Here is a 26362-nt window from a genome sequence, read left to right on the forward strand (position 1 = left end):
TGGTGTACCACACATTTAAACACATCAAGCAGGAGCACACTCTAAACATGTGACTGTCAAAGGTCTAAGGATGGCTACAATGGTTCTCTCTCTAGGTATGAAGGTCTGATTTGTTTTCTAGGACTCTTTGAATTTTGTAGAGCACACAGGAGCTGGGGAAAGCTATAAAGACACTCATTCCTGTTAGCTTTGGGGAAGGCAGTACTGTAGCTACCTCTGGGATTTTGGTTTGTGTGTAAATTCAAATGCCACCATCTCTCAGCAAATTTTCTCAGCCTCTTGAAGACTACCTACAAATCCACTAATGAGGTGTGCTCCCTGGATCGTTAAGAGTTTGCCTAGAGAAGTGCAATGGAAGAAGCAACTTTCCATAAGCTCACAGCATATCCTGGGGAATATAAACTGCTTATGAGAATAGATTCAAATTCATCCCTGGATTTGCCTGTGCTCCCCATTTTTCTCTCAGTAAGATTGCATCTTCTTCAGCTGCTGACTTCAGTGTCCACACAGATTCATGCCTGTTTCTTAAAGGATGAGTGACCCAGACATCATCTGACCCACCTTAAAACGTCATTACCTACCACGTGGTTTAGTGATTTCCATCTGGGCTTACTGTAAACTTGGAATCCATGAAAATTAAGAAAATTTTAGAAGATCAGATAACTTTTCATCATGAATACACAAGGACAACTTCTAAAGTAGGGGAAGGATCACATTTAGCATTTCATGTTCTAGCTTTCTTCATGTGCTTGGCCTACAAGACCAGAGGAAGGGCTTAACCAGAGATGTAGTTAGGATTTTGGCATTCAGACATGTGGTGGGCCTCATAAATGCAGAACTTTGGAATGCAAGAAGTCTGCCTATTTGAGTAGTTTATTGTTTTACTAGTGCTTCAGCTTTGCAATTGGCCTGAACATCTGGCCAAGGAAAATAGTAATTAAATGTACGAGACTGGCAGGTCAAGTACAGTTCCACAAGCCCTCATCAACCAACAGAGAGTAGCTAGGAGTTGTCAAGAAAGTATTACAGGACATGAGAAGACACTTTTCCTGAAAATTTTAACTTTATCTTTGAGGTCTTGAAAGTAAGTTTCGATGAATACAGAGAACATTCACTGTATGTAGTTGGGTTTGATAAGCTGCCTGGGAAGCAAGGAGGGTGTTAAATAGAGGCAGTTCTGCTGCACTGTCCTGTATGGGTAGGTGCCTTTTTTATGAGATTCCACTACAGCAATCTCATCTCAGTGCATGGATTCAACAACTTTTTGACATTTACATGTTGGGTTTTTTCTGTTTGATAAATTCAGAAAGTTTTTGTTGTGCTCTAATATGCCCAGAATACAAGAAGCTAAAATGTACAATTGCTGTACTCTAGCAACAGCATTTTCGCTACGTACATTTTAGTAGACATTATCTGCTCTCATTCCCTTTTCATTTCTCCCCGGAAAACAGCTGCCTTCCCATGCTTGAACTGAACCATAGACACATTAGGGTTGGAAAAGACCTTTAAGATCATCAAGTCCAACTGCAACCCAACTACCATGACCACAAAACCATGTACTGAAGCCCCACGCCTACAAGCTTCTTGAACGCCTCTAGGGATGGTGACTCCCCAGGCAGCCTGTTCCAATGCCTCACCACTCTTTCAGTAAAGGAATCTTTCCTAATATCCAATCTAAACCCCCCTGGCACAATTTAAGCCCATTTCCTCTCATCCTATTGCTAGTTATTTGGGAGCGAAAACCAGCACTGGCTTCACTGCACAGGTAGTTGTAGAGAGCAATAAGATGTCTCCTCCAGACTAAACCATCCCAGCTCCCTCAGCTGCTCCTTGTACAGCATGCCCTCCAAAGCCCTCATCAGCCTTATTGCTGTTCTCTGGACATGCTCCAGGACCTCAATGTCTTACTGTAGCCCCTACTGAACACTCAAGCTGTGGCCTCACTGGAGAGTTGTACGACTGTGGAAAAGAGCCCTTCTCACAGTGTAAGACCATAGATTCTGACTGCATCTATGGACTGCTGTATTGACAAGATCTCTCCCTTGTTAACCCAAACCATGTTTGAAACATACCATAGAAAACATGTATTCAGACCAGAGACAGGCACTTCCCACACGCACAGAGCAGCCAGCACACTCCTAAAAATAAGTGTTTTTGAAGTGATTATAGGCTGGAAATCCAGATGCTGGAATTAGCACTCTGTGATGACTATGCAGATACAAATTGTCATCAAAATGAAGACTAGGGTGTTTTTCTTGCTGATGAGCACAAGATTCATCATAGTAAAGAGTGGATGGCACACTCAGGAAGGCAAGGCTTAGGTAGGTGTTACTGCTATCCTGTCCAGGACATGGTGCCTGTAGCCTGCTCTTGCTGACCCTCGGAGCACGCACTTAGTTTTCTCCAAACTGAAGCCGGCTGCAGGAGCCTAAGGCTGCCCCATGAAGTGCATGCAGCAAGAACAGGCAGTGGAGGCAACTGGGAGATGCACTTCAAAAGCACGCTCTTGGTGGGGAGAGGTGGGTACCCCCTGCAACACATGGAGTCAGCAATTCTTTGCCTGAATTGTTGAATGGTGAGGCAAGGACAAGGTCTATGTGAGGTGAAATCAAATGTGGTGGTGGTTACACATGAGCAGGATCAGTTACCCCCCCCTTTTTAAGCTGTGGAGAGAAATGCCTCCTGTGCATCCAGCAGAGGCTGGGAACAGCAGGAAACTCTCCTCACACTTACTTCTTTTGTAAGTTAAAAACCACTGTCGGTTTGCTTCGCAATGCCCCTTGTCACTTTCTCAGTTCAACAGAACTAGGTTAGTCGTTTTTCTTAAGATCTCAGATGAGTCCTAATTTTTTTGACAATTACTAATACACAGGCACACCACACAAGTCCCAGGGACAACACTGAAAGCAAGAGGAGGGGAGCAACGAGGCTGTGCAAGTGCAGGGATGCTGCAGCACCAGCAGCCACTCCACAGTGCTTAGAGGCTGCTCGCAGCCTCGGGGGGCCGAGATGGGGACTGCCTCTGTCTCTTGTTTCACATGTGCCCTGGAGCAGCAAAGGAAGGAGGGATTAGCTGTTCAATCCTCTCACAGGGCCTCTTGCTACAACCTGTTATCTTCCAAGTGCTTTCATGCCACATGGTTATTACTGTGAAGCCAGAGCCTGTTTATTTGGTTTTAAGGTTTTGCAGTCAGGCCCACGCCCCAGCATCTGAAAAGGTTTACCAAGGATTCCACCTCCACCTTGTTCCTCTCTTTTGAACCCAGTTGTGCTGAGTGTTGCAGCAAAAATATGGTCTCTACTTCAAAGGATCAATATAATCTGCTCCCAAGTCCCTGTGCTTGCTCTTCATACTCAGCTAGGAAACAATGACTGGGATGAAAGGATCTGGTGATCTGCCAGTATTTCTGGCAACCAGAACAGCAATAGAAAGCCATAAACCCACAAAGGTTTCTGCAGGGCACAGCGTAAAAGATTTGCTACAAACCAACCGCAGCTCTGTAACGATCTGCCTAAATAATTATCTGATAATTGCATGACACTTCCATATCAAATAATTAGTTCAAGAAGCCAATTTATTTAAAATAGTAAATTGTTATTTTTCTCTGTAGTTTCTGCTGATCCTGCATCCTCAGGCACTCTGGGACTACCCTGAGTAACACAGCAGCTGAAGCTTCATCCTATTACTGCACTCACCTTTCAGCTGGTTTTAACAATATTATTTATTTTCTTTTTCCTCACAATAACTGGGATTGAACTGTATTGGAAAAGAAAGGTGTGGACAATCAGTGAACTTCAGCCAAAGTAGATGTGAATAGGATTTTAAAAACAGATTTTTTTTCTATGCTTGGCCCTGGCCACATGCTGAAGGAACAGAGGGAGGTTACCTAGGCTCAAGGGGCTTCCACCATGCCATCAGTCAAACTGTATTGTAAATAGCTTCCAGCACAGCCAGGCTGATATGATATTAAAAGCCTGAGATAGACACAGTCATAATTTTGTCTTGACTTTCAACCAGTCTGCAGAACTGTTTGGATATAAAGAGCACTGCACCAGAAGAGCTACATATCTGAGAAGATAAGGAGAATGGATTTAATAGATCTTTGTTCAGCAGATGAAGACATAAGATAGAGCACACCTCAGAGAAATTAATATTGATTCTGCTTGTTCTGGGTTTTGATGAGCACTCAGATCACCTGGGTGTTTTTTGCAAATGTTATCTATCAGTGCACCTGCCCCTAACAGTCATAATCCTGTTAGACAGGTACACATAAGGATCAGTCTGAATCCATAGCAAAAAATATTTTGAAGGGTTATTTTTGCTTGAGCCAGGAGTGAACTGGAACCATTATTCTGAAATGTTTATGGAGCCTTGGATGAACTTGATTATTTTTTTTAAAAGCCTTTGAGCTCCCTAGATAAAACCAAACTAAAAATTCATATGAACAAGGTCAAAGAAGGACTATGTCAGTGAGATTCTACACAAAAAGGAAGTATTTGTGCTTATGTCAAAGTTTGCTGTCACTAATGTTTTACTGGAGTGTCAAAGCTGGAAATGGTGTCTCAGAAATCCTACAGTTGTAATTCTGGATGAGAAATTTTATGCTGAGCAAGACAACACTTTTTAAAACTCAAAATATTAATAGTCCATTTATTTCAACAAAATACTTTTCTATCATATAGAGGTTACAAGAGAGATTAAAACAAAGTGGATGAAAATTAATCATAAGTAACAAAGAACTTTGTGGAGATATACCCCTGCTGAAAAAGGACCAGGTCTTTGTACCTAGTTAGCACATGAAGTCCCACAAGGCAAATGAAGACATAAACTGTAATATCTCTCTGTCTCACATGATCTCTCTCACACACACAAGTTATAGCAAATGACACCAAGCCACTGGGCACAAACCTAATTCCAGAGTACGCAACGGTTCACACAGTGATGTGGTTTTCTGAGCCTTGCCAACATGAGGAGTGGGATCCAGCTCTGTGCCTATAAACTACCAGCCCTGGTAGATGGGAGAGCTTCTGGTTAATCTGTCATCACCACTAGTGTTACCTTCAGACAACCTGCTTATAGCATCATCGGTCTGCTGGCTGTCAGTTGTTGATATCTTCTTTGAGTCATGGGTGTTGCTTTGGTAATTCACTGGTGAGGGATAGGCATTCTCACCCGCGGTGGATGAGGACAGCGACTCCCAGGGTATTTCTCTTCTCCGCCACTTCAGGTCCACTCTCCATCCTGTCCAGCCGTAGAAAGCCAGCGTGAAGAGGAAGCCTTGCATCGGATTAAGAACGCCCTAGGAAAGAGAAGTGCAACAGCAGTTGCACCAGCAAGGCTCCATTTTCAACAAAGCACTCACAGCTTGCCTTTCACTGAACAACTCCTGTCTTTCAAACGCACTGTTTGTAATGCAAATAAAAATGTATCTTGCTACCACTGCAAACACAAACAAATCAGAGTGAACCACCACAACCTGTCGTTGCAATATGCTGAGGCCACCCCAGTGAAAAGTAAGCATGAAATGGCTTTCTAGCATGAATTTTAGTTGGTCAGTCCCCTGGTGTGTTCTTAACTTTCCCCACAACCTCTAGACTATTATATCCAAAAAGCAAATATGGTATTTTTCACTAGAAGTCAAATATATGAGAGTAGACACTAGCACACATAGTCAAGTTTTTTAAAATAGCAGGAATTGATCTGCCTGGAACTGTTGTGGATTCCTGAGACAGTGAAAATCTCCACCAAAGTGGGATGTAAAAACAGGGAGAGACACTGAAAAAGGAAATCCCAAGTGATGTCCAAAAAAATTTCCTCTATTCCCAGTGCTGTGAGATGCTTGGTAAATAAATGGCTTTAGTTGTCTCAATTTATTTTTTTTTATAAGAAAAGAGCAAATTATTTTTACAGCCAATTTAAAAAGTAGTTCTTAGACCTGGCCTCTTGCTCTCCAGGTGAGCATGAGCAAGGTCCTTGTCACATCTTACCAGAGGACTATCAGATCAATTGCATCACTTAATATAAAACTGCTAAAGGGCTTAACTACTCAAAGCATGCCCAGGCCTTACAGGTATTTAATTGCTCCAGAACAAACCATCTCAGAAAAGGAACCTGCAACATCAGCTGTGAAAAATACCTTGTCAAATATTCCAGTAGGAGAAGAGAGGGTAGGGAGAGTGTAAGACACTATCATCTGACAGTAATTTTTTGTGCATTGCTCTCACTTATTTGCCCCCAAATAATGATCCAAATGTCATAAGATGCAATTATGCTTTATATAAAAGAAAACCCTAGCTTCAAGGGTACCTGAAGGGGAACCTTCAGGAATCAGGAACTAAAACTCTGTAGTTTGCATTATGGCAGAGGTTAGCAATGTTAGACTTGAAATCATTGTGGTGGTCTGCTCTGGATCTTAAAATGGGTATCAGTCACTCATAGAGAGAATGTGTACTCCAGAGAATGGGAGAAAAAGTTGGTCTTCTGCACATTTTTTGCAGCTTACCTGTGAAAAGCACTTCCATTGAGTGCTCCTTCTTCTCTCTTACTTGCTGCTTTTCTTCCCTGATTTTCAGAGTGTTTACATCCCCACAACCCGCTACACAGGTGCAGTTCCACCACTCTTACAAAAGTGGTTTCTAAGACTCAGCAACGTCATGGTTGACCTTACCATGATAATCCATGTGATCAGTGCAGCACTTCTGATGTTTTTCAGGGGCATTTCATTGATATCTGGCTGCATTTCAAGATAGAACAAAAGGCTCTCGTTGATGATATTGGATGACCAGCTAGTGCAGGAGCAAAGAAGAACAAGACAGTTAATACCTGTGTATGTATATGTAAAGTATGCTTCACCTTCACATTCTAGAAATTAGGATCACTATTAAGGAGAGCAAGATACTTGTTTGAATGTTAAGCCTCAGTCTGAAGGAACAAGTAGGTCTTTGAGGTCATGCTGAAAATCAGACACTTGACTATTAGCCCAAGGCTAGCCAAAGAAGTTAATAAAACAAAACAAACGAACAAAAATGAACCTGATCATTCGAGCTTGCTGCAGGACAAAATGGAGACAATTAACAACTCTGGTCTATAATGGGAACATCACTCATGCTGACTTCTTTTGTCTTGTGTCTTAAGAGGATAGTGCTCACTGGTAAGGAACCTAAATATATGCATATGTGTAAAAAGTTGCAGAAACCTCTGCTGGAGCTAGAATTTCAGAGTTAGATTACATCAGACTTTCAATATGCCCATAAAAAAGTCTACAAAGCAGAACAGAAGTTGACTGTAAACTCATTGAAAATGCATCAGCTTTTTGGAATAAAGGTAATTTCTGTTTTCAAAGAAGGATGAGCACACTCAAACCTCACCTGTGAAAGAAAGTACACTAAATAAAGGTTATAGCAAATGGCTGTAACTTATGACTTCTAAACAGTCAGACCAGTGTTTCTTTACAGTTCAACTGCAGCTTCAGAAAGGAAACCATCAGCATCCCTGTCATGAAGGGATTTATACATGTCCTTCCTGCAATTATGCTTTTACCACAGTGTAAAATCTTTTGCTCCCCATCCTGAACACGCAGGCGTCTTTTGTACCTCATGATGCCTCAACCTACTGTCTTTGACTAATTCATCTTATACTAGATTTCTATGTTGGAAGGGAGCCTTCCCTAAGCTCCTGAGATGGGACTGCCTCAGTCTTTCCCTTCAATAACCTCTGAGATATTTTTTACATCCTAAAGCTTAGATTTATTAGGAGAACAAAATCCAAAACTAATGTTGTGATTCTTTTTTTTTTTTTAACAGGAAAAGACAGAATGACACAGAATGGAAATAAACAAATGTCACCACTGTGTCCTTGAGGAATTGGTTCTTTCTTTCATGCTTGCTTCCAGACCAGCAAGCTGTCTACCATTCCTTAAGTTGCAACGTACTTCTGTGATGTCTCCAAGCTCTTTCCTTCCACAGCCCTGGAAGCCTGGCTAAATCCCTGATCCTCATTATTGCAGCAATTTCCAGGAAGCCATTCTGCTAGATCCTTGACTCCTGTCTCACACCTCCTGCCCTGCTGGCTACCCCACTCTTTACCCTCTCCCAAGCCAAGGGGAGTTTGTTATTCCCCAAGAAAAGACAATTATTTCTCTCTAGAGCACTCCAGTATGCAGCAGCCAGGAGAAGATGAAAGGCAGTCTTTCTCTTTAGTCACCCTTTTAAAGTGATGTAACATGCCCTGATGTAGCCCTGTACAAAAATGTTAGGTAGTTGTAGAGACTGTTAAAGCTTGGCCAAGTCATTTCACTACTCCAGGACCATTTTTTCCTCCTCCTGTTGTTTGTGTTAGCCATGTAGGTAGTAACCACTTCACAGCAGCGGACTGCTTCTTGCTGGGTCATCTCATGGATCCTTGTAGAGTGATCACCCCTCCTTCCGGTGCTTTATTGATTTCTGATAATTGTGAGACTGAAGTGAAATCTATTTTCTCCCAAAGCAGGTCCTATTTCAGCTCAGTTTTACTGTGTGCATACAGTACTTCCAGTTCCTGTTACCACTCCAGAATTTTTCACACAGGATGATGCTGCTGGAGCAGATGCACACAGGTTTAGGGATGAGGTGTGTACTCCATCCTTCTCCACTTCTCTGGTTCACTTCCTCCTCTATTCCCTAGGTCTTTCATGTCCTACCCCACCATACTATTTTCACGGAGGAGGATGGAATATTAAAAAAAATATATTAAATGATCACACAGATTAATTTCACACACAGTCATAAGGAGATTTATTTTCTGGCATGTAGTCCTGTCTTTCCAGTTGATATCCACGCTTATTTCACAAATTTGGGATCTGCAGACCATGGAGGTGGTTGCATTAAGTAATCATAGTCAGGACCATGAAGACAGTCTTAGAAGTGTATTTATTATAGATTTTCTGTGGAGCAAGAGGCTCTCAAAAATCTTCAGTACAGAAAGCTCTCTGTCAGCCACCAGTGCTGGGGAACTGCTGTTCCAGACAGCTTTAGTCTAAGCCTAATCTTTCTTTTTTTGGCTATTGTTTCCTGGGGTTATTGTTTTCCTGTTGGTTAAACACTTTTATCATTTCCTTGCAGCCTTGTGATGCTACATGAGTGATTCAGCTACTTTGTGATCTAGTTTAGAACTCCTTCTTCCTTAGATACCTTCCTTTCCGAGCACAAAACCAAACAAATGAATCAACCCATCAGACCCTCTTCTTGTCCCAACCCACTCCAGCCAGGAAAAAGGCAGTTTAAAATGAAGTAATGGACCTCTTACCAAATAACAAATACCAGCATAATTTTGAAGAAGCGGATCTGGATCTCTGTCCCCAGGCGTCTTTCATTCTCTGTGTAGATTCCTTGTCTCCCTTTCAGTAAGGAGGCAACTGAAAAGTATGCAATCATCTTCATTAATATACATCTGTCTTATAGGCACAAGGATCCAGAAGATACACTCCAGTGAAGAGGTAACAAAGGAACATGTGGGTTTGTCTCCAGCAGCAGGTCAATGGATGGACCATTATCAAGGAATCTCATGTACAGCCTAATACTGAAGAAAAAGCAGTACATCCATTATGGATTCCTAAAACATGTGCAAACCCACTAGCTGGTTTTCCTTTTCTCATTCCCACTGAAAATACAAAACAGTATGGCCAACATATTTTTATTTTATAACAAAAAGTAGTACTTACAATTTTTATATAATGTGTGATACATTTATTTAGTGACATGTAGACTAAAAAAGAATACATTCTATCAAATTATGCACATTATATTTCTTTGTGCAACTGATACAGCATTGGCTACACCTCTAAAATTTGAAGGTGTAGTGTCAGCAAAAATAAAGGTATGTCACATATGTCCTGAAGGGTCAAACCTCAAAACATGCCCTAGCCCAGACAAGGGGCTAAGCACCTGTGAATGTGCAACCCTGGACGCTTCCTGGGGTCCAGATAAACCTGTACCACATATAATTCACTTTGTGACACAGCTGTGAACTGTGTGTGCCCCTGGCCATGTTTGGATATGCCCCATCCCACAGGTCCAGTTATCAGGGTTCTCTGTTAACAACCAAAGGGCATGAATTGTCTTGGGACAGTATTTAAACCAGATGAGAAGTCAGGCAGCTTGTTCTCACCCAGACAGCAACAAGAACCAAATGCTGCCTGCTGAGGAGGCCTGCACTGGAAGACGAACTAGACCTGTGCCTTGCACCCAGACCAAGGCAGAAAGGAGAAAAGTTCCAAGAGATCTGATTCCCAAAAGAGCCACAGAAAGGCTACAGCCTGGTGACAGAGCATGCAAGAGAAAGAGGCCCCCCTAGACCTCTCCAAGCCAAGAGCAAGCTCCAGACCGTGCAATGGGCACAAGAGGAGAGAGACCCCTAGCCCTCTCTGAGCCAAAAGCAACTCGAATTACAGTCACAGCATCTGAGAAGACACCAGACAGAGAAGCAAGTTGTGAGTCCCTGGCTAGTCTGCCACAGAATCCCATTTGTGGGAAACTGTGATCACAGCAGCTGTATTTCCAATTTGAATTGCTGTATTGGTAATTCTTACATCTGTGCTTGAATCGTTTAACTGTCTTTATATGTGGAATGTAATACCCACAACTGAACAGAACCTGTAAATATATACTGTGTAAGCATGGTACAGAGGTGTTGGAGGATACCACTGCCCAAGATATTAAATATTAGAATATATAAAAATATACCATTTATTACAACATACTGTTCAGATATCACAAAGAATATACGTAGGCACAAACACAAATATACTCAGGGTGCATTTTTCCATAGAAAGAGCAAGTTTTTGTAGGAACAACTTTGTATAGGAACAACTGTTCCTTTGAAAATCAGTGCCCTGGTTTTGCTGGGCCAGAATCCCAGGCCAGCCACTGGCTGCAGGCTACGAGCAGTTCTGAGTCAGCCAGGAGAGCTGACTTGAATTCACTCACAGGTGTATCCCATGAGCATCACACTCAGTATAAAGGAGGAAGTTTCCCGGGGAGAGGGGAGTTTCTTGTTAGAGCCTTCTTTTCAGTTGACTCCTCTTTCTTCTCCTGTTCTTAATGACTGTCTTCCTGTTTAGTGTGACTGCTCTGCATCTTCTGGGTAAGTGTGGCTTTATGAAATTTGTATTGAAATTAGTATTGGGTTTCTTTAAATCTGTTTTCGTCTCAACCTGTGAGTCTGCTTTCCCTGTTTCCCCTTCTCTGCTGAGGAGGGATCTTCAGGAGATAGAGCAACTGCTATTGTTTAGCCTGATACAGGCTCAATGTAGACAATTAGAATTGCTGAAGGACACAGAGCAGAGGTGATGCAGACTGAGAGGAGCATACAAGATCTTCTGTTGCTATTCTTATATATACTAATGGGCAAATGATAAGTATAAATGTGGGTTCTGCAAATAGCTAGCACTAGTCATGTTACATGTAAAGAAAGCATTGAATCTGTGTATTTTTTCAGTCTTATTTTTTCAAAGCACTGGATATTTAAACAGGAATTTCAAGATCCCAACTAAGTTATGTACAACTCCTATTTGTTTTATAACCTTGGAATGACAAAATTCTGATCTTACTGGTTTTTAGCTCTAGAACTGTAAAGTTAATTATCACATCTCACCACTGTTACATTTAAAACAGAATAAATTATATTCCCAAATTCAGATTGGTACCAGTACTACAGTAAAGTACACTGTATACTGCTTCAGATATTTTAAATCAGGGGTTATCTGATAACATAACACCTTTGCCAATCTGCAGTAGAGGTTTATAGCAGCACAGCTTGAGCATGTCATCAGAGTGTGTCTCTAGGGCAAATTTCCCATCCAGATGGTACCTTCATTTCAATAGGCAAGTCCCTCCCACCCTTTGCTGTATCTTTATGATTTATTGAGAAGCTATCCTACATCACTGGATATGCAGGCATGACTTTCCACATTACAGTTATGTTGCTAAATACCACATACTGATTCATACTGGCTGATAGAAACATACCTGCTGATACTGTCCTCCTGAACAGGATTGGGTTGACCATCAGCACTAGCAGCAGTGGGGCATAGGTTGTGATGTAATGTGGGACTGCATGCTCCAAGCCATTTTCACAACTGAGAAGAAATGATTAACAGCTTATGCATTTTTTCCCCCATAGTTGACAGTTCTGGCTATTCTATGTCCCCTTTAACTTAAAAGAAATTAAGTAAACAACTGTTAAACTTTTAATTTAGATGCCTTCACCCCCAGTTCACATGGGACACAAAGCTGATTTGTTGCATGCACTGTCTGTACGTTTTCCTCAAATTCAAAGGAATGAATACAAAGCTAAAACCAGGAGTGGGAGAGCAGTGGCTCATAGGAGAGGCTGCATGAGGGACTGCAAGGACCTGTATTGCAAGCTGCATTTCTTCAGAGCCACCCAAAACCCATGCAGCTATTCCTAGAATATGCACTGCCTCAGTGGGACATGCGTGTCAAACATCAAAACAGCCCAACACTTGGACATCTGTCTCTAAGGCTGACTGAAAGGCATAAAGAATGATCAGGGAATGCTATGATTTTGCAGTCTGTTCCCAGAGCCTTCCTCACCTGGAGAGAGAAGGGTAGTAAAGCAGCGCAATTCCCTCCACGCAGAGCATCACTGCGAGGCCCCATGTCATCATGTGGTACAGCACAATAGTACTGAGGGCACCAAACAGGACAGGCAAAATTAAAGATATTAAACCTTACACTTTTCACACTGCAACATAAAAACCATGACTCTCACTGAAACAGAGCTTTACAGGTGTGAAATGGTACAGGACGACTCTGACAGTATATTGCTGCAATCCTTTCAGTAAAAGGATGTGTCAAAGCAAGCTTGCACACAGGAGTCCTGTGTCCTTCAACCAGAAGGGTGTAAAGCTTTTCTCTTACACCCAGTCTCCAGAAGGAATCCTTTCTTTCTCTTGCAGAGAGCAAATTGGGCGATTAAAACTTGTGAAGGGAGGCAAATAAAACACTCCTTCATAACTTTCAGAGAGTTATCTTTAGTGTCAAATACTGCTCCCATCTTAGAGAGGTTCAGATTCATGTATGTATAGAATCATAGAATTGCTCCTGTTGGAAAAGGCCTCTAAGATCATCGAGACCAACCACTGACCTATTACCTCCATGGCCATTAAACCATGTCCCAGACTGCCCATGTCCAACAGGTTTCTTGAATATTTCCAGGGACAGTGACTTTCATTGTTTACTCCAATGATGCCCAAATATATATATGTGATTATGTTTTTTTTTTTTAAGTTAACAGGAAGTGGGGAAGGAGGTAGGCCCCAGTTGTTTCAAACTAGAACTATGGGTCTTTACAAAAATGAGGTTTGTTCTCCATAAGCTTAAGTTAACTCAAAAATCTCCATTTTGATAACATCTGCCAGGTGAACCATATCTCCAAGACCTGATTTCTGAGGATTATCTTGGTGCAGTCACCTAATTCCATGTTTAGCAGTGGCAACTGAAGGTCACTTTGCCCTTGGTTGGTAAAAACACTTTGCCCTTAAGTTGGTAAAAAACAACTTAAAAACACTTCATATTTTCTGTGTTTAGGTTCTTCTGTTATAGGCATTGCAGAAAAACGTGTAGTGAATACGTATCATTTTGCTTAAAAGCTTCACAAATGTGATCAGAAGCTTAATAATGACAAGACTGCAAAGTGAGTAAGATAGAAAATCAGAAAAACGCCTGGAGAACAAACTACACTTCCCACTTTTTTTCTTTCCAATATAACACTTTTTGATGAAAGAATCTATTTCAGGAATGTATCAGGGACAAAAACAGTATCTTGCTGCAATAAAGCTTATACAGCCTGATCTGTCCCTTCTTTTCCAAAGGTTAAATGAATTCAGTTACGTTTAAATTCCAAACAGAATTTAACAATTCAATATCTGAGCGTTGACCTGACAATCTAAGCGCTTAGCACACATCCTTATTACCTGGTGACTGTATGAACATCAGATGTTTGTACAAGCTTCACTTATACACTTAGATAGCTGCAGACAAACTTGGACATACACAGTGTTGGAAAGAAAACAACAAATTCAGAATTTTAACTCTGGTACCTCAGTCCAGCTGATCTCCTTACCACCAAGTAAGAATCAACAGCATAGCAAAACAACCACCAGAAGCCAGCACTATATAATAGCTGGATCCACATCTGCAGGGGGAAAAAGCACTAAATGTCACAGCTGCTTCTCAAGTACCACTAGAGAGAGGGAAGGGACTCAAACCTTTAGCCTGGTGATAAAAGTCTGTATTTTCCAGCTGAGGTTATTAAGTATGAAATCTTACTCCAAATCACAGGAACGGCATTGCTGTGCCCAATGGGTCAAGTCATACGTAAACTGAACAGCATTTGCTGTCAGGGCTTATTCTGTTGTTTAGAAACCTGTTATTTACCTCTCCAGTCCTAACCCTTAATGTCATGAGTGAAGCCCAGAGAAATTTATAGTGAGGATGTGTTAATTTTAGGTTAAAATGCAAGTAATTTCTCAGTAGCTGAGGCACAAAAATACAACTGACGTCAGTCATGACCACAGCGTGCACAGTATGCACTGTGGGTTCTGCATGTGATGAGCATTTTCTCCGTGCACAAGAATCCAATTCAAAGAATGGTTATTAAGAAAAATGGTCTCACTCTCTAGAAAAATTACCCACATGAACTCCCTGAATGGTTTCTTCAATAAAAATCCAAAGGAAACAGGTTCAAGTCAAATTAAATTCCACAGTGTTCGTGAGCTGATCTTATGCATTTTTCCCATGAGTCTCTATAAATGACCTTTCTTTGCTGAGGTTTATAAATGCTAAACTTCTTCCCCATAGGAGATGGCTTTTTGTAATAGTCTGGAACTATTTTAATATTCAGATTACCTTCCCTTCAAGACATCTTTCAGTTCTTATCTGAATATCCTTTATCACGGCTCCATAGTATCATTTTACAGCTGGAAACCAACATACTTGTTACTGAGCCAAATGTCAGTGAATAGAAAACTATCATTCCTTCCTCCAAAAGGCAATTGAGGCTGGGAAGTACTTCCTTTCTTTATGGGTGTGGACTCTACCTCTAGTCATTTGCAGCAGAAATTGTTCAATATTTAATTCAAACCCTGTGACATTTTCCTAGTGCACAGAAGCCAGAAAAAAAAAATCCGTTTTTCCTTCAAATGCACTTTTCCCACAGCACTCAGCATATAAATTCATCTGCACTTTAACATATTTGCTGCAGCTGAAAAATGCACAATTTACTATACATACACACACATACAAAAAATTAAACTTGCAGGGTCTTTCCAACCCAAAAATCCAACATTGACATGACTGTCTCCAAAAATAATATAAATCAGATGCACTTAAACCAGAAATCTTTATATGCTGTCTCACTTCTTAGCAAAATAATGTATCTTGCTACAGTGCCTGAGAGAGTATCCCTCTGCAAACCAGAGGGTGTTATTCAAAGGAGATGGCTAAAGGCCTCACTACTTGGAGTTTGCATTGGCTTGTGGTTAGGTGAAATAAAACAATAGTACTAAAATAAAACGGAATCGGAAACGTTTTATTAAGTCACAGGAGAATATGTCAGGGGAAGTGAGTGGAAGGAGGGTTATTTTTCATTCCAACATAATTAAATCTAAATTTAGCAAGTGTCTCAAATTACAGCACTTTGTTGGAGCCCAAGAAAGGGAAAATAAAAATTGTGGTAGACCACTATTCTACTCACCACCTAACCTGAGATCCAAATGAAAAACAGACAGTCTGCATACAGTAACTTTGTTACTGTTTTAAAATACTACTTTTTTTGTTAAGGGCCATAAAGTTAAATTTAAGGCATAGAGAAACATGGGTTTTGAATAGGATTCTTGTTACAAGATATTGATGTTGCTGGTTTCCTTTTCCTCTGAAAAAGAAAAAAAAAATCAACTTTTGCATCTACTGAGCAAAACTTAAAACATGTATGATGTAATTGAGAAAAGACAGTTGTGTGAAACTGATATTTGCTTCTATGATGCAATACTACGCTGACTGAGATTATTATATAGGTATGTAAGGTACTGTGAGTTTAATTTGGCACGTTGGTTTTATTTAAAAACTGCTGGAGCTGAATAATTTTGCTTGCATGCAGCAGATCCTCTTCTGTATTGCAAACTTGGAATTGTAAAGCTAATATTCTTCTTGCTCACATGTTAATTCTTTGGGCACCCTACATTCCTACTGACTTTGAGTAAAGTGATGGTTTATGTTATTTGCTGCTCTCCATGTTTTAGTAAAAAAATTTCTCTTTTTTTCTTGTATAGTAAACTCAATTTGTATGTCTTGGACAGTACTGTGATTGTAATATTTGAAACTGAGTTTTAATCTGCACTTTTGGAGTGCATTTACATTTTCTTGTTCTTGCATTTTACTCCAGAAGATAATTATTCTTGGCCAGATGCAGTCATCTAATGCCCACACGAGCAGCAATCTGAGCTGTAATCTTACATGGCAGGAACAGACCTTCTCCCGGCAGCTTTGCATTTTTGGGTATATCTTTCCTGCAGTCCCTTTGTCTAAAACACACACCTTACACTGCAAAAGCTCATTTGAGTTTCTTTAGCTTCTGGGTTTAGTAGGTCCACACTGCCACCACGCAGGCTGTACTTTCTGCTGGAATAGTTGGACAGATATCCTCATGCTACAGGTGCGATGGAGCTGTTGGAGCGTTAGCAGCGCTGTGCCAGCACAAACCAAACTGGTGGCTTCACACCCCACTCAGGAATGTCTATACCCTGATGCCTCCATATCTGTAGCCTCAGTGCAGGTATGCCCTCAACTATGCCAGTGCTCTTGAGACAACTGAGCGCTACAAACCCTTGGGAACAGTCTGACCTGTGCTGCCCTGCATCCTCACGTGCATCATGTGGCATCTATCACACTGCCTGCCCTGATCCAAGCTTTCAGGTGGAGGCAGGAATGTGCTTGCAGAAGTGTGGCAGAGGCTGAAACCATCATATCCAGGCTCTGACTCACAGCTGAATTTCCCTTTGGACACAGCAATTTGCCTTTCAGACTCCCCATGCAGAGGGAAGGTCAATCAGGAGCAGAAGGAAGGGCAGACCTTCTCTGTACCTACCGCACTCCCCACACAGAAAGCAGAAGGCCACACGTCAGTCCCATTTGCCACAGAAATGTTAGCTATGAAACCTGGGAAGCCTAGCCATACACTTGACCTGAAGATCATACCTAAAGGAGAAAAAAAAAGTACTAATGCTTTGAATCTGCTGGTGTGATTTCAGTCACATGCCACATATTTCACACCACAGCCCAGATTTTGTGCATCCACAGGAAGGCTACAGCACAGCAGGGACAACTGTGCTATTTAAATGTCAGTGTAATCACTCAGGAAAGTAGCCCCAAGAGTATGAAGTTGCTGGGACTTGAAATGTTAGGCAGATTAAATTTTCACTTACTCACAGATACTGTCACACACTTCCCTAAAATTGATTGGGCAGCATTTAACAGATTGGCATAACCCAGTAATGAACTATTTACACCTTTACCACCATATATTCATATGGTAATGTACATTTCTCTATAATTCCTAATCACAAAAAAAGTTACTTCCCACTTTTTGCTGTCTTCTTTTTCTCTGTCACAGGACTGCAGAGAGCAGGACATTGGAATAAGGTGAGAACAATACCTATTTCTGTAAATGAGCTTCCTATTTGTTAGTGAGATTTCCTGGGTTTGCTTGAAATAGGCATTAAAGCACCAACATATTGCAGAACAAAACCAGCAGGTTTCCCACCAAGAGAGAATGGTTCCCCACCCACCAAATTGAGCCTAATTCAAAGACAATGATGAATTGACAGTGAAAGAGAAAGGGAGGGAAATAACTTTATCTACTGCTGACTTAATATTTTGCAGGTGAATGAGCACACATTTTTTTTTCCATATGTCTCTTTATTTCCACCTGTATAATTTCATTAAATATTGGTACTTATTATGCATCATGAGAGAATCTGGCTAGGTATGAATGGAAGAAGACCTGAAATCCTACTCCCTTCCCAAGCAGAGAGAGTTAGACTTACCAAACAGCACTACTTTTGTTCTCTGAGGAAAAAACGTGTTAGTGTAGAAAGAAACTTGTCCTGTATTTTCATAACATGTATGATGGTAATTTATACCTAATTTGCCAGTAAATGCCATAGACCAATGGTACAGATTTAGACACATAGTTTCAATTTGACTCATGCATTCTGTTTTATTCTCTTTTTTTATTCCTCCAGCCTATCAGCCAGGAGCTAGGCAGCAGGCTGACCTTGATAAGGGAGGTTTGTTCTTGTTTCAAAAGCCTGTGTCCAGCATGATCTATGTACAGCCGCAATTCAAAATCATTTACTGCCAATGTGATGTGCCCAGAGCAGTGACTGGTACACAAAGAAGATGGCAAACTTGGTTTGGGAGGATTTAAAGGCATAAAGGAGGTGTTTTTCAAATGTAGTCCTAAGAATCAGCAAAGTGTTTTATGTCAGCTTTAAAGCAAGTGTTTGCTTTAAATATGCTGCCTTGCCTCCACTTTTATGCCTTACTTTAGGAACCGCCCACTGTTCTGGATCTTAATTTGTTTTAAAGCTGAGATCTTGGTATCTATTTGTCAAGAGCTTTTACTTGTAAAATATAACTATTAAATGACACTTTTGTTCCCCAAAGGCCCATCATTTTCTGATCTCATTTAGCCCAAATATTCCTTTGAATGCATGCAGTGTGTTTCCCTTAGAATTCTCTGTTGTACACTCACCAGCTTTATTTAGCTATGGTACCTTAGTGCAACAAGAGCCTGCTACAGCAAGAGTGCAGGACACGAAGCTGGTGCTTACCTAAACCACCAAGAATGTCACAGATGGAGATAAGGAGAAGGATGGTGGAAGAGGAGGAAGCTTTGGGCATCTTCCGTGGGCTCTGTCCCTTCTTCGGCAAGAGCTGCAGGATGGTCAGTAGCAGGCTGACAGAGGCGCTGCCAATGCAAACTCCACAGAAGACTTCAGGCTGAAAGTTCATCACTAGCTGGGTAGCTGCATCCCGGTTTGGGCAGCAGTAGGTTTCCAACCTGGGAGAAGCCATGAAGCGTTCAGCAGCCCACGAGCAGGAGAAAATGCAGTTGCTTCCCCAAGGCAGCATTCACTTTTTCTTCACCCTCCCCATTAGTCTGCAGTGGTGAGAATCACGCGATTGATGGATCATGTGCTGCTGCTGCTGCTAGAAGTAAATCCCCTAGAGCTGCCTTTCTCAGCCTCTCCTAGCAAGCAGATCAAATCCGAACAAGAAAACACAGTGTAATCTGAAACAGGCCCCGTGCTTGCTCAGAGCCATTGGCAACAGTTCACTCACATATTTCTGCCTGCACAGCATGTCACACGGGAAGATTTGAACTCATCAGAAGATGGTTCAAACAAGTAAGGATGCAGATACCAAAGCAGAATCATTACATGTTAATAGTGCTTCCCTTTAGCTTTGTCCCACCCAGCACCCTTTAATTTGTGCAAATTAATTGAAAAGATGAGTCTAGACACAAGCAGTTTCAGCCTTTACAGGGAGGAGCAGGGCTAAAAATCCACACCCTAACCCAAATTTCAGTTTTTACAGAATGCCCAGTTGGAAGGGACCCCAAGAATCATCTGACCCAACCTTTCTAGGTGATAGTGTAGTTTAAATGAGATAGCCAAGCAGAATTTTAGTGATCCAACCCACCCAGCTCTGTAATTAAGCTTAGAAACACGGTATCCTATCACTCTAGAAACACATTACATTTAGGAAGACAATACTGACCTCATCCTATTTAAGCGGCAAGCACAAAAAGTCTTATCTTTAGCCTGTAGAGTCTGTATCAGATCAGTTTAACATAGAAAATTCCAGGACATTTGATTTCTCAAGAATTTGTTTATTATTATTTTGTAAGGGTTTCATATGAAAACAGGAATGTGATCTGTAAGATTTGTTTTTACTTTATAAGCTAGACGGGCCCTTAAGTCAGGGGTCCTATTAGGCACTGCCGCAAATATTCATGATCATAAATACAAAAAGTAACTTTTGCTGCTCAGCTGAGTTTCAAACTCACCCTGTCAGCCCTCACCCTTCCAGAGAACTTGTTTGTAGGCACATGTTCAGGAAATACAGGAGGGAGCATTGCCAACAAATTTAAAGTGAACTGTATGTTAAAAAACACAGTCATGGAGTTTAGAATTAGTCCTTATACGACCAACTGACCTAACCTTTTACTTATTTTTTACGAAGTCCCAGTTAATGTTTTTTTAGCAGAAATTATGAAGGCGTGATGAATGACAGTGGGATGTTCTGTGTGCAGGGGTGTTAAAACACAGTGGCTTCAGCCAGTGTGTTTGCCCTCAGCAGAGCACACAGATGCACGCCGATCCCGAGTAAAACGGTAGCTGCTGAGTTCTTCCTTACGCTAGATACCTTACACGCTTGATCCTACACAAGAATGAACCTCCACCAAGATCATCAGCCTGATGACCTCTGGTAGAGGCTGTGCAGTCACCCAGTGTGGGATGGTGGTGGTAGGGCTAGGATGGCAGCTGGAGCCTTAGTTTCCAGGCATGTCAGGTACCCACACAGCCTGCTCCCAGGGGATTCCCCAGTGCTCTGCTTGGGTACATGACATGAAGAGCAAGACTCCTGTGCACAGGTATCCATACATCAGCAAAGATGTCTGAACTCCCATTCTCAATTGAGATCTTAGGCAGATAAGCTTTAAAGTCTAGACTTAGTCTAGAGAAATGTTTAGCTCTTCCTAAAACAAATGTACATGGTAAGCTGAGTAGACTTCAGTGACCACAATGGGAACTTGAAATCCAGGCAGCTGAGTTTGAAGGTGAATGTTTTTGCTGGATATTTTTGCTGCTTTACAGCATAAAGAGATTTTCCTGCTCCATAGATGAGGACAAGTGAGTGACCTGAACGCTGCAATCCTATGTTTTGTTACTGCCATGCATGCAAAAGCATATTGGGGACATTAAGGTTGCAAACCAGATTGCTTCACTCCAGAAATACAAACTTTTGTTGAGTTAAAGGAGAATATGGATGCTCTGTTGTCAATACAAGGCTGAGACTCCTCAGACTTTACTCCACCTCCACTGGAGAAGTGGTGCAGGGAATTGCCACCTTTCTGTAAAGATACTGCATTGCAATCTACCTGGATACAGCAATTCCAGAGAGAGGTTATGATTTTAAAAGTCATCATATACCACATATGCAATGCAAATACATATACATAAAAACAAATTTTGATCTCATTTGAAGGCAAATTCGTATTGCCTGGGTATACAGTTACAACAGCAAGACTTTTAGATTATTAGACAGAAAGATAAACTGTTGAATAGAAGCCTTGAATTTCCATTATCAGTTTCTAAAATTGTGCCCCTCGTTATTTCTCTTGCAGTTTTCCTTCCTTCAAAAACTTAAAAAGCAAGCCGTTATCCTGATTGTTCTGGCTTACAGACAGGAATATTTTGTGTGTTTTGCTTATTTTGCTTATCATCTGTTTTCATTAATCCTGACTGTGATCTTGCAGTTTGCCCATGTGGATTTACCATTGCATTATTTTAACAACTTCTTCTCTTCTGTTCAGCCACTTGGAAACTACTTTCATTCCTCAGTTTTAATCGTTATACTCTGGAGATTAATTTTCAAATCTTTCTCTCTTTTTCTCCCCACAGTTTTGCTAGCTGTAGATGTTCTTTTTATTGCTTTACTTCTCCAAGTGGAGGATTGCTTTTTAACCTCTTCTCCTGGGTTCCTTCCTTTCTACTCTCTCAGATTTTGATTACACAATTACTTACGAAAGAAGTGAGTGATTTTTACTGGAAGCAAAGCATAAGATCTGTAGCACACCTAACACAAAAAGAAAATAAAGTGACTCACGAGTGAATGAACACTGCCATGATACAAGCAGATGTGTCTTTATATGTGGACACTTGAGGCTGAATGGGAAGATGTCACACTAATGACCCACCCAGTATCTTAGATGGTAAGATCTAGCTTAGTCTCTGGCCCTTATTACTGGGTTTGAAGTATAAGAAGTCAGAACAGTCAAAGAAATTCAAAGCTGGTTTGGCAGTTTTATACTTGACATTAATTTAGCTTCTTCTGATTATGAGAAAAGATTATGAAAATAAGAGGATAAAAGCTGGGGACAACGGAAAATGAAAAAGAAAGCAATGAAAGGAAGTATAAGAAGAGTTATTTTGCCTTGTTAAGGAACATTATTTAGTGTTGAAAAAAACTTACATTGTTCTACATGTGCTAACACCCTTCCCTCTGAAATTATTGACACAGTTCCCATGCCACAGTGGTATAAAACAGTCCCACAAATATGGCATGTCTCACTTCTGCTTCAAAGGAGGATCTCAGTTAAGCAAATGGTGTAGCTGGGAGACAACCACTTACAAGAAACAGTAACACCCCCACACACACTGCACTGCAAACACCGATCAAACTGAACATCTCAGTCCTGCTTTGGTTCATGTGGAACAGTGTGCTCAAGAATGAGTAAAGCATTGTGCTTCTTGCACCTGGGACATAATGCTTCAGTCCAGTCCATGTTCTTCGTTAAGATGAAACGGTGGCTTGCCTGCTTCATTGGGAAAGCAACAGGTTTACAAAAAATATGCCAGGCATGCATTCCTGCTCTTAAGGAGTATGCTACTGCTTGTGCTTGAGTGTGCAGCTGCAGCTACTTTAAACACTGTTTTAATTAAATCTGGGACTGCAACATTGTTTTACAAAGGAGAAGGAAATTAATGGATATAGCGACAGAGGAGAATTTATTTTTGTTTAGGTGTACACTTCAGTACATCACTGTCTGAATTTACAGCTCCCAATGAAGATCTTAGCTACCTTAGAAACATAACAACCATGCTTTGTCAATGGTTCATAATCTCATAGTTTTTTACACAGTACCTGATATAACATTTTCCAAATTGATGAAAGCTGGGTCTGTCATCAGGCTAAATAAAACCAGTTATGAGCTCCCCAACAGATCCTCCAATATGTTCTTGAAGGCCTTAACATACAGTTCATATGATCAGCATTTTATTCACGCAGACCTCCTGCAACTAGATTTACTTTGGAAGAAATTCTAAGATATGTACTTTTTAAAGTTAATTTTACATTGGCATTTGACTTAATGCACAACTGAAATGGATGGAGAAAATCACATCCTGTTATTTCTATTTCCACATTTCTGTAAATTTAGGCAGGGATATTGGAAGAATGGTGATATTCAAAGTATAACATCTGTCATGGTTAGAACAGTTATGGACTGCATTGAAAAGAACCAGAATTAAAACAGAAGTGTTGCTTCTCTTCCTTCTGTGATTTGAATATAAATTTTTGCATTTAAGGATGAGAATGAATGTATCTTCTTTGCATAGAAAATCATCATGTTTGAGTTCTATTTTCTTTAAGAATGAGAACATGAACACATGAGATGAGTGTGCACTTCAACAGCTCAATAATTGTGTGTATGTCACTGATGCAATTGTGCTGTGTGTATTTTGTTGTTTTACAGATCTTCTCCAGGGAAATGTTATCCTACTTGACTTCTCTTAAGAAACATATACAGATTAGTTATTGAACCTGTACCTACTACATGCATTTAAATTAGTAAACAAAGTTTATATGGATGAAGTACAAAATGAGTACAAAACCCGCATCCATAAACTGGAGAAAACAATTTTTGCTTATAAAACTGGAGAATAAAATCCACAATTCTCTATGCCAATGCTGAGAATATTACCGTCTTTGAACCTGTGTTAAGACAGATTTTGTGGCCACATTTCTGGACAAATTCCACCATTACTCATTGTCATCATTCACAGAACAAAAAGATACCTTCCTTTCAGCATACATGTAATAAAGAGACCCTTGTTCCACACCTTCACAGACTACATGAGACACAATGTTCAGGGAAACCAACTGATGAAAAAGACCATGAAAAGAAAGGTTATTATCCTTCCACATGCAGTGATATTGAAAATTGGAGCTTAATGTTTGTAAGCATGTAGAGGGTACCCTGGTCTACAAGATGTTGAATGTCTATCATATCCTCAGTATCTTCCAAAGGTATCCTAAGCCCCTTCTGTATTCCCTTTTAGAGGTTGTGTTAGTTGGTTACTTCAGGAGAAATTAGGAGGGATACTCTTACATCCTTGTTGTGATTTTTAGATGGGGATCTTGTTAGATTGTATCTCCTATCACCCAGAAGTTGTATTTTCAAGGTCCATTAGTACTAGAAAATTATAAAATCTCTATTCACAGGTTAGCCTGCATAACCAAATCAAAATATATTACAGCACAAATTTCACAGCTCTTACAATGCAAGAGCTCTCCAAAGCTCTGTTAATTAAATTGCTAAAAATATCAGTGTACTGTGGCCACTTAGATGGTCTTGTTGGATGTTGTAACCAAATGTCAGAGGGAATTCTGACAAAGTGTGCAGTCCAGGTCCAGACCACAGATACCAGCCAATCCTCCCCTTAGAAATCCCATAAGCAACACCAGGTTTCTTTCCCCTCTGGTGGCTGCACGGCCATCAGTCAGCTCTGCAGCATCTTGCGACTGGGTGAATGAGAGCTGAAAACTTATGCTCCACAAATTGTTGTCTGGTAGTTTCTGAAATGAGTAGAAAGCTCAAAAACATGTTTAGCAGGCTCAGGGAATCAAGAGGGAATGCAGTAATAACAGCAAAAACATTACAGTGCAAGTGCTTAAGATTCTCTCTTTTGACTCTTCTGTTCTTCAGAAGAGAACTTTGCATTCCAGGGTGGACGAAGTAATGAGACTAATCCCTCTGTATCCAAAATATTTTACTAGATACACCCTTCAGGAGAACCATACAGCTACACCATGCATTTATATTATAGCTTCTCAACTACTCCCATTAGCCATCTTCCTGGGAGCATGACTCCAAGAAACTAGCTGACCCTAAAACTGCTTCAGAAAATAGTGTTCTGACAGAAATCTTCTGCATATCTTTAATACTCCATAATTCAGACTTTCACAAGAAATTAACCTTTGGGGTTGTAATAGGATCTATTATCACAGAAGATGGGTAATAACCACCCCCTACTGAAGCTGTTTCCTCAGGATGTTGCTAACAATGCCCCACTGACATGAGTATGCTTCACACAAAATTCAGGCTAACAAAGCAGTACCTCCCACGGCCTTATCCTTTGTAAGTAAAACACAAGCCAGGAAAAGCTAATCTGAATGTTGGCACTTTTTCCTCATTTGTATGACTTGGCAGGATTCCCTTAAACGTTCTGTCAACTGTTAACTGTTTTGCCTTGGTCTCCTGAGAGCAGGGACCACATCTACCCCTTTATATTAAAGGGGTGTAGCAGTCTATGGGGAGGTGGCATGCACAGAAAGAACGTCTGCCCCCTTGAACTCTTGGCATGATCAAACCAGCCTTACGTCAGGCCTAATATCACCACATTCATGTAATACCATAGGTCTGGCACTGCTGGACCATAGCCTCTTGTGCATACCTGATTTAGGGCAACCTGCTGTAGCGCTGGAAAAAAGAAACAAAAACATTTATTTCAGGCTGCATACATGTTAAGATGGGCTCTTGCAAGACGCTGCATCCTGCGACCTTCACTGGACATGGTTTGTGTTCTGTGCAACCAAGCTGAGAGTAGAAAGGTCATTTGTAATGAAGGAATTGTGTCTATTTATAGAACACACTGAGAGATTTATTTACACATTGCTGATAGGTAGAAAAAGGAAGCTCTGTTTGGGGCTGGCTAGCAAATGAAAACAAAGTCCAAGTGAAAAATACCAGATTACAAGGCTTTTGTCTGCTCTCTGGTCTCTTGTTATTTATCTAACCTCTAAAAAGCCCCCATAGCATTCTCTGCAAAAAGAGCATTTGAAATCCTTCTCTTGGTATTCTCCCTGATCACCCCTGCTCCAGTGATCATCTTCATCAAGTACAGAATTTCGATGTAACATGCTGTGATAGCAGAGTTTAAATGCATTAAAGACTGCTTGTTAGCTTCTGAGGTTATGTCCCTCATGTAATTAAACCAGGCTTCATGACTGCTTTTTGACATACGAGGTGATGTGGCACAGTACAGTTTGTATAAAGAATGTTATCATGTAATGTGCCTTTCCAAAGAACATGGACAATGAAAAACACTCCCTAATGTACCATGATAGGAAATGCAGCAGCAAGAATGTTACAAATGATGCTTCACCAAAATGATGGATGGAACTTCACAAAGCTGAAAAAATCTCAGGTTAATGAAGTTGCAACACACATACATAT

At 40.8% G+C, this 26362-nt stretch overlaps 1 protein-coding gene across 1 annotated transcript; it reads right to left on the minus strand.

Annotated features, from left to right (window-relative positions):
- Nucleotides 1–5000: 5000 nt before the first annotated feature.
- Nucleotides 5001–19134, minus strand: GPR143 (G protein-coupled receptor 143). Its single transcript, XM_054388976.1, has 8 exons — nt 18891–19134; nt 17144–17253; nt 14100–14194; nt 12592–12684; nt 12004–12113; nt 9284–9392; nt 6669–6786; nt 5001–5300 (listed from the first exon to the last, which is right to left on the minus strand). Exons 1-8 carry the CDS (start codon nt 19132–19134, stop codon nt 5001–5003), a joined length of 1179 nt encoding a protein of 392 aa, XP_054244951.1.
- Between the last annotated feature and the right edge of the window lie 7228 nt (nt 19135–26362).

The sequence above is a fragment of the Indicator indicator genome, chromosome 1 (genome assembly GCF_027791375.1).
Source record: "Indicator indicator isolate 239-I01 chromosome 1, UM_Iind_1.1, whole genome shotgun sequence".
NCBI classification, from domain to species: Eukaryota; Metazoa; Chordata; class Aves; order Piciformes; family Indicatoridae; genus Indicator; species Indicator indicator.

Bases quoted from the DNA above. Each gene is read 5' to 3' on its own strand.
- GPR143 (XM_054388976.1), bottom strand. From the start codon at position 19,134: ATGGCTTCTCCCAGGTTGGAAACCTACTGCTGCCCAAACCGGGATGCA. The intron at 9,393-12,003 runs GTATGTTTCTAT...CATACTTTTCAG, and splicing joins CAGGAGGACAGTATCAGCAG to TTGCCTCCTTACTGAAAGGG. The intron at 5,301-6,668 runs GTAAGGTCAACC...TCTCTTTCCTAG, and splicing joins TGATCACATGGATTATCATG to GGCGTTCTTAATCCGATGCA.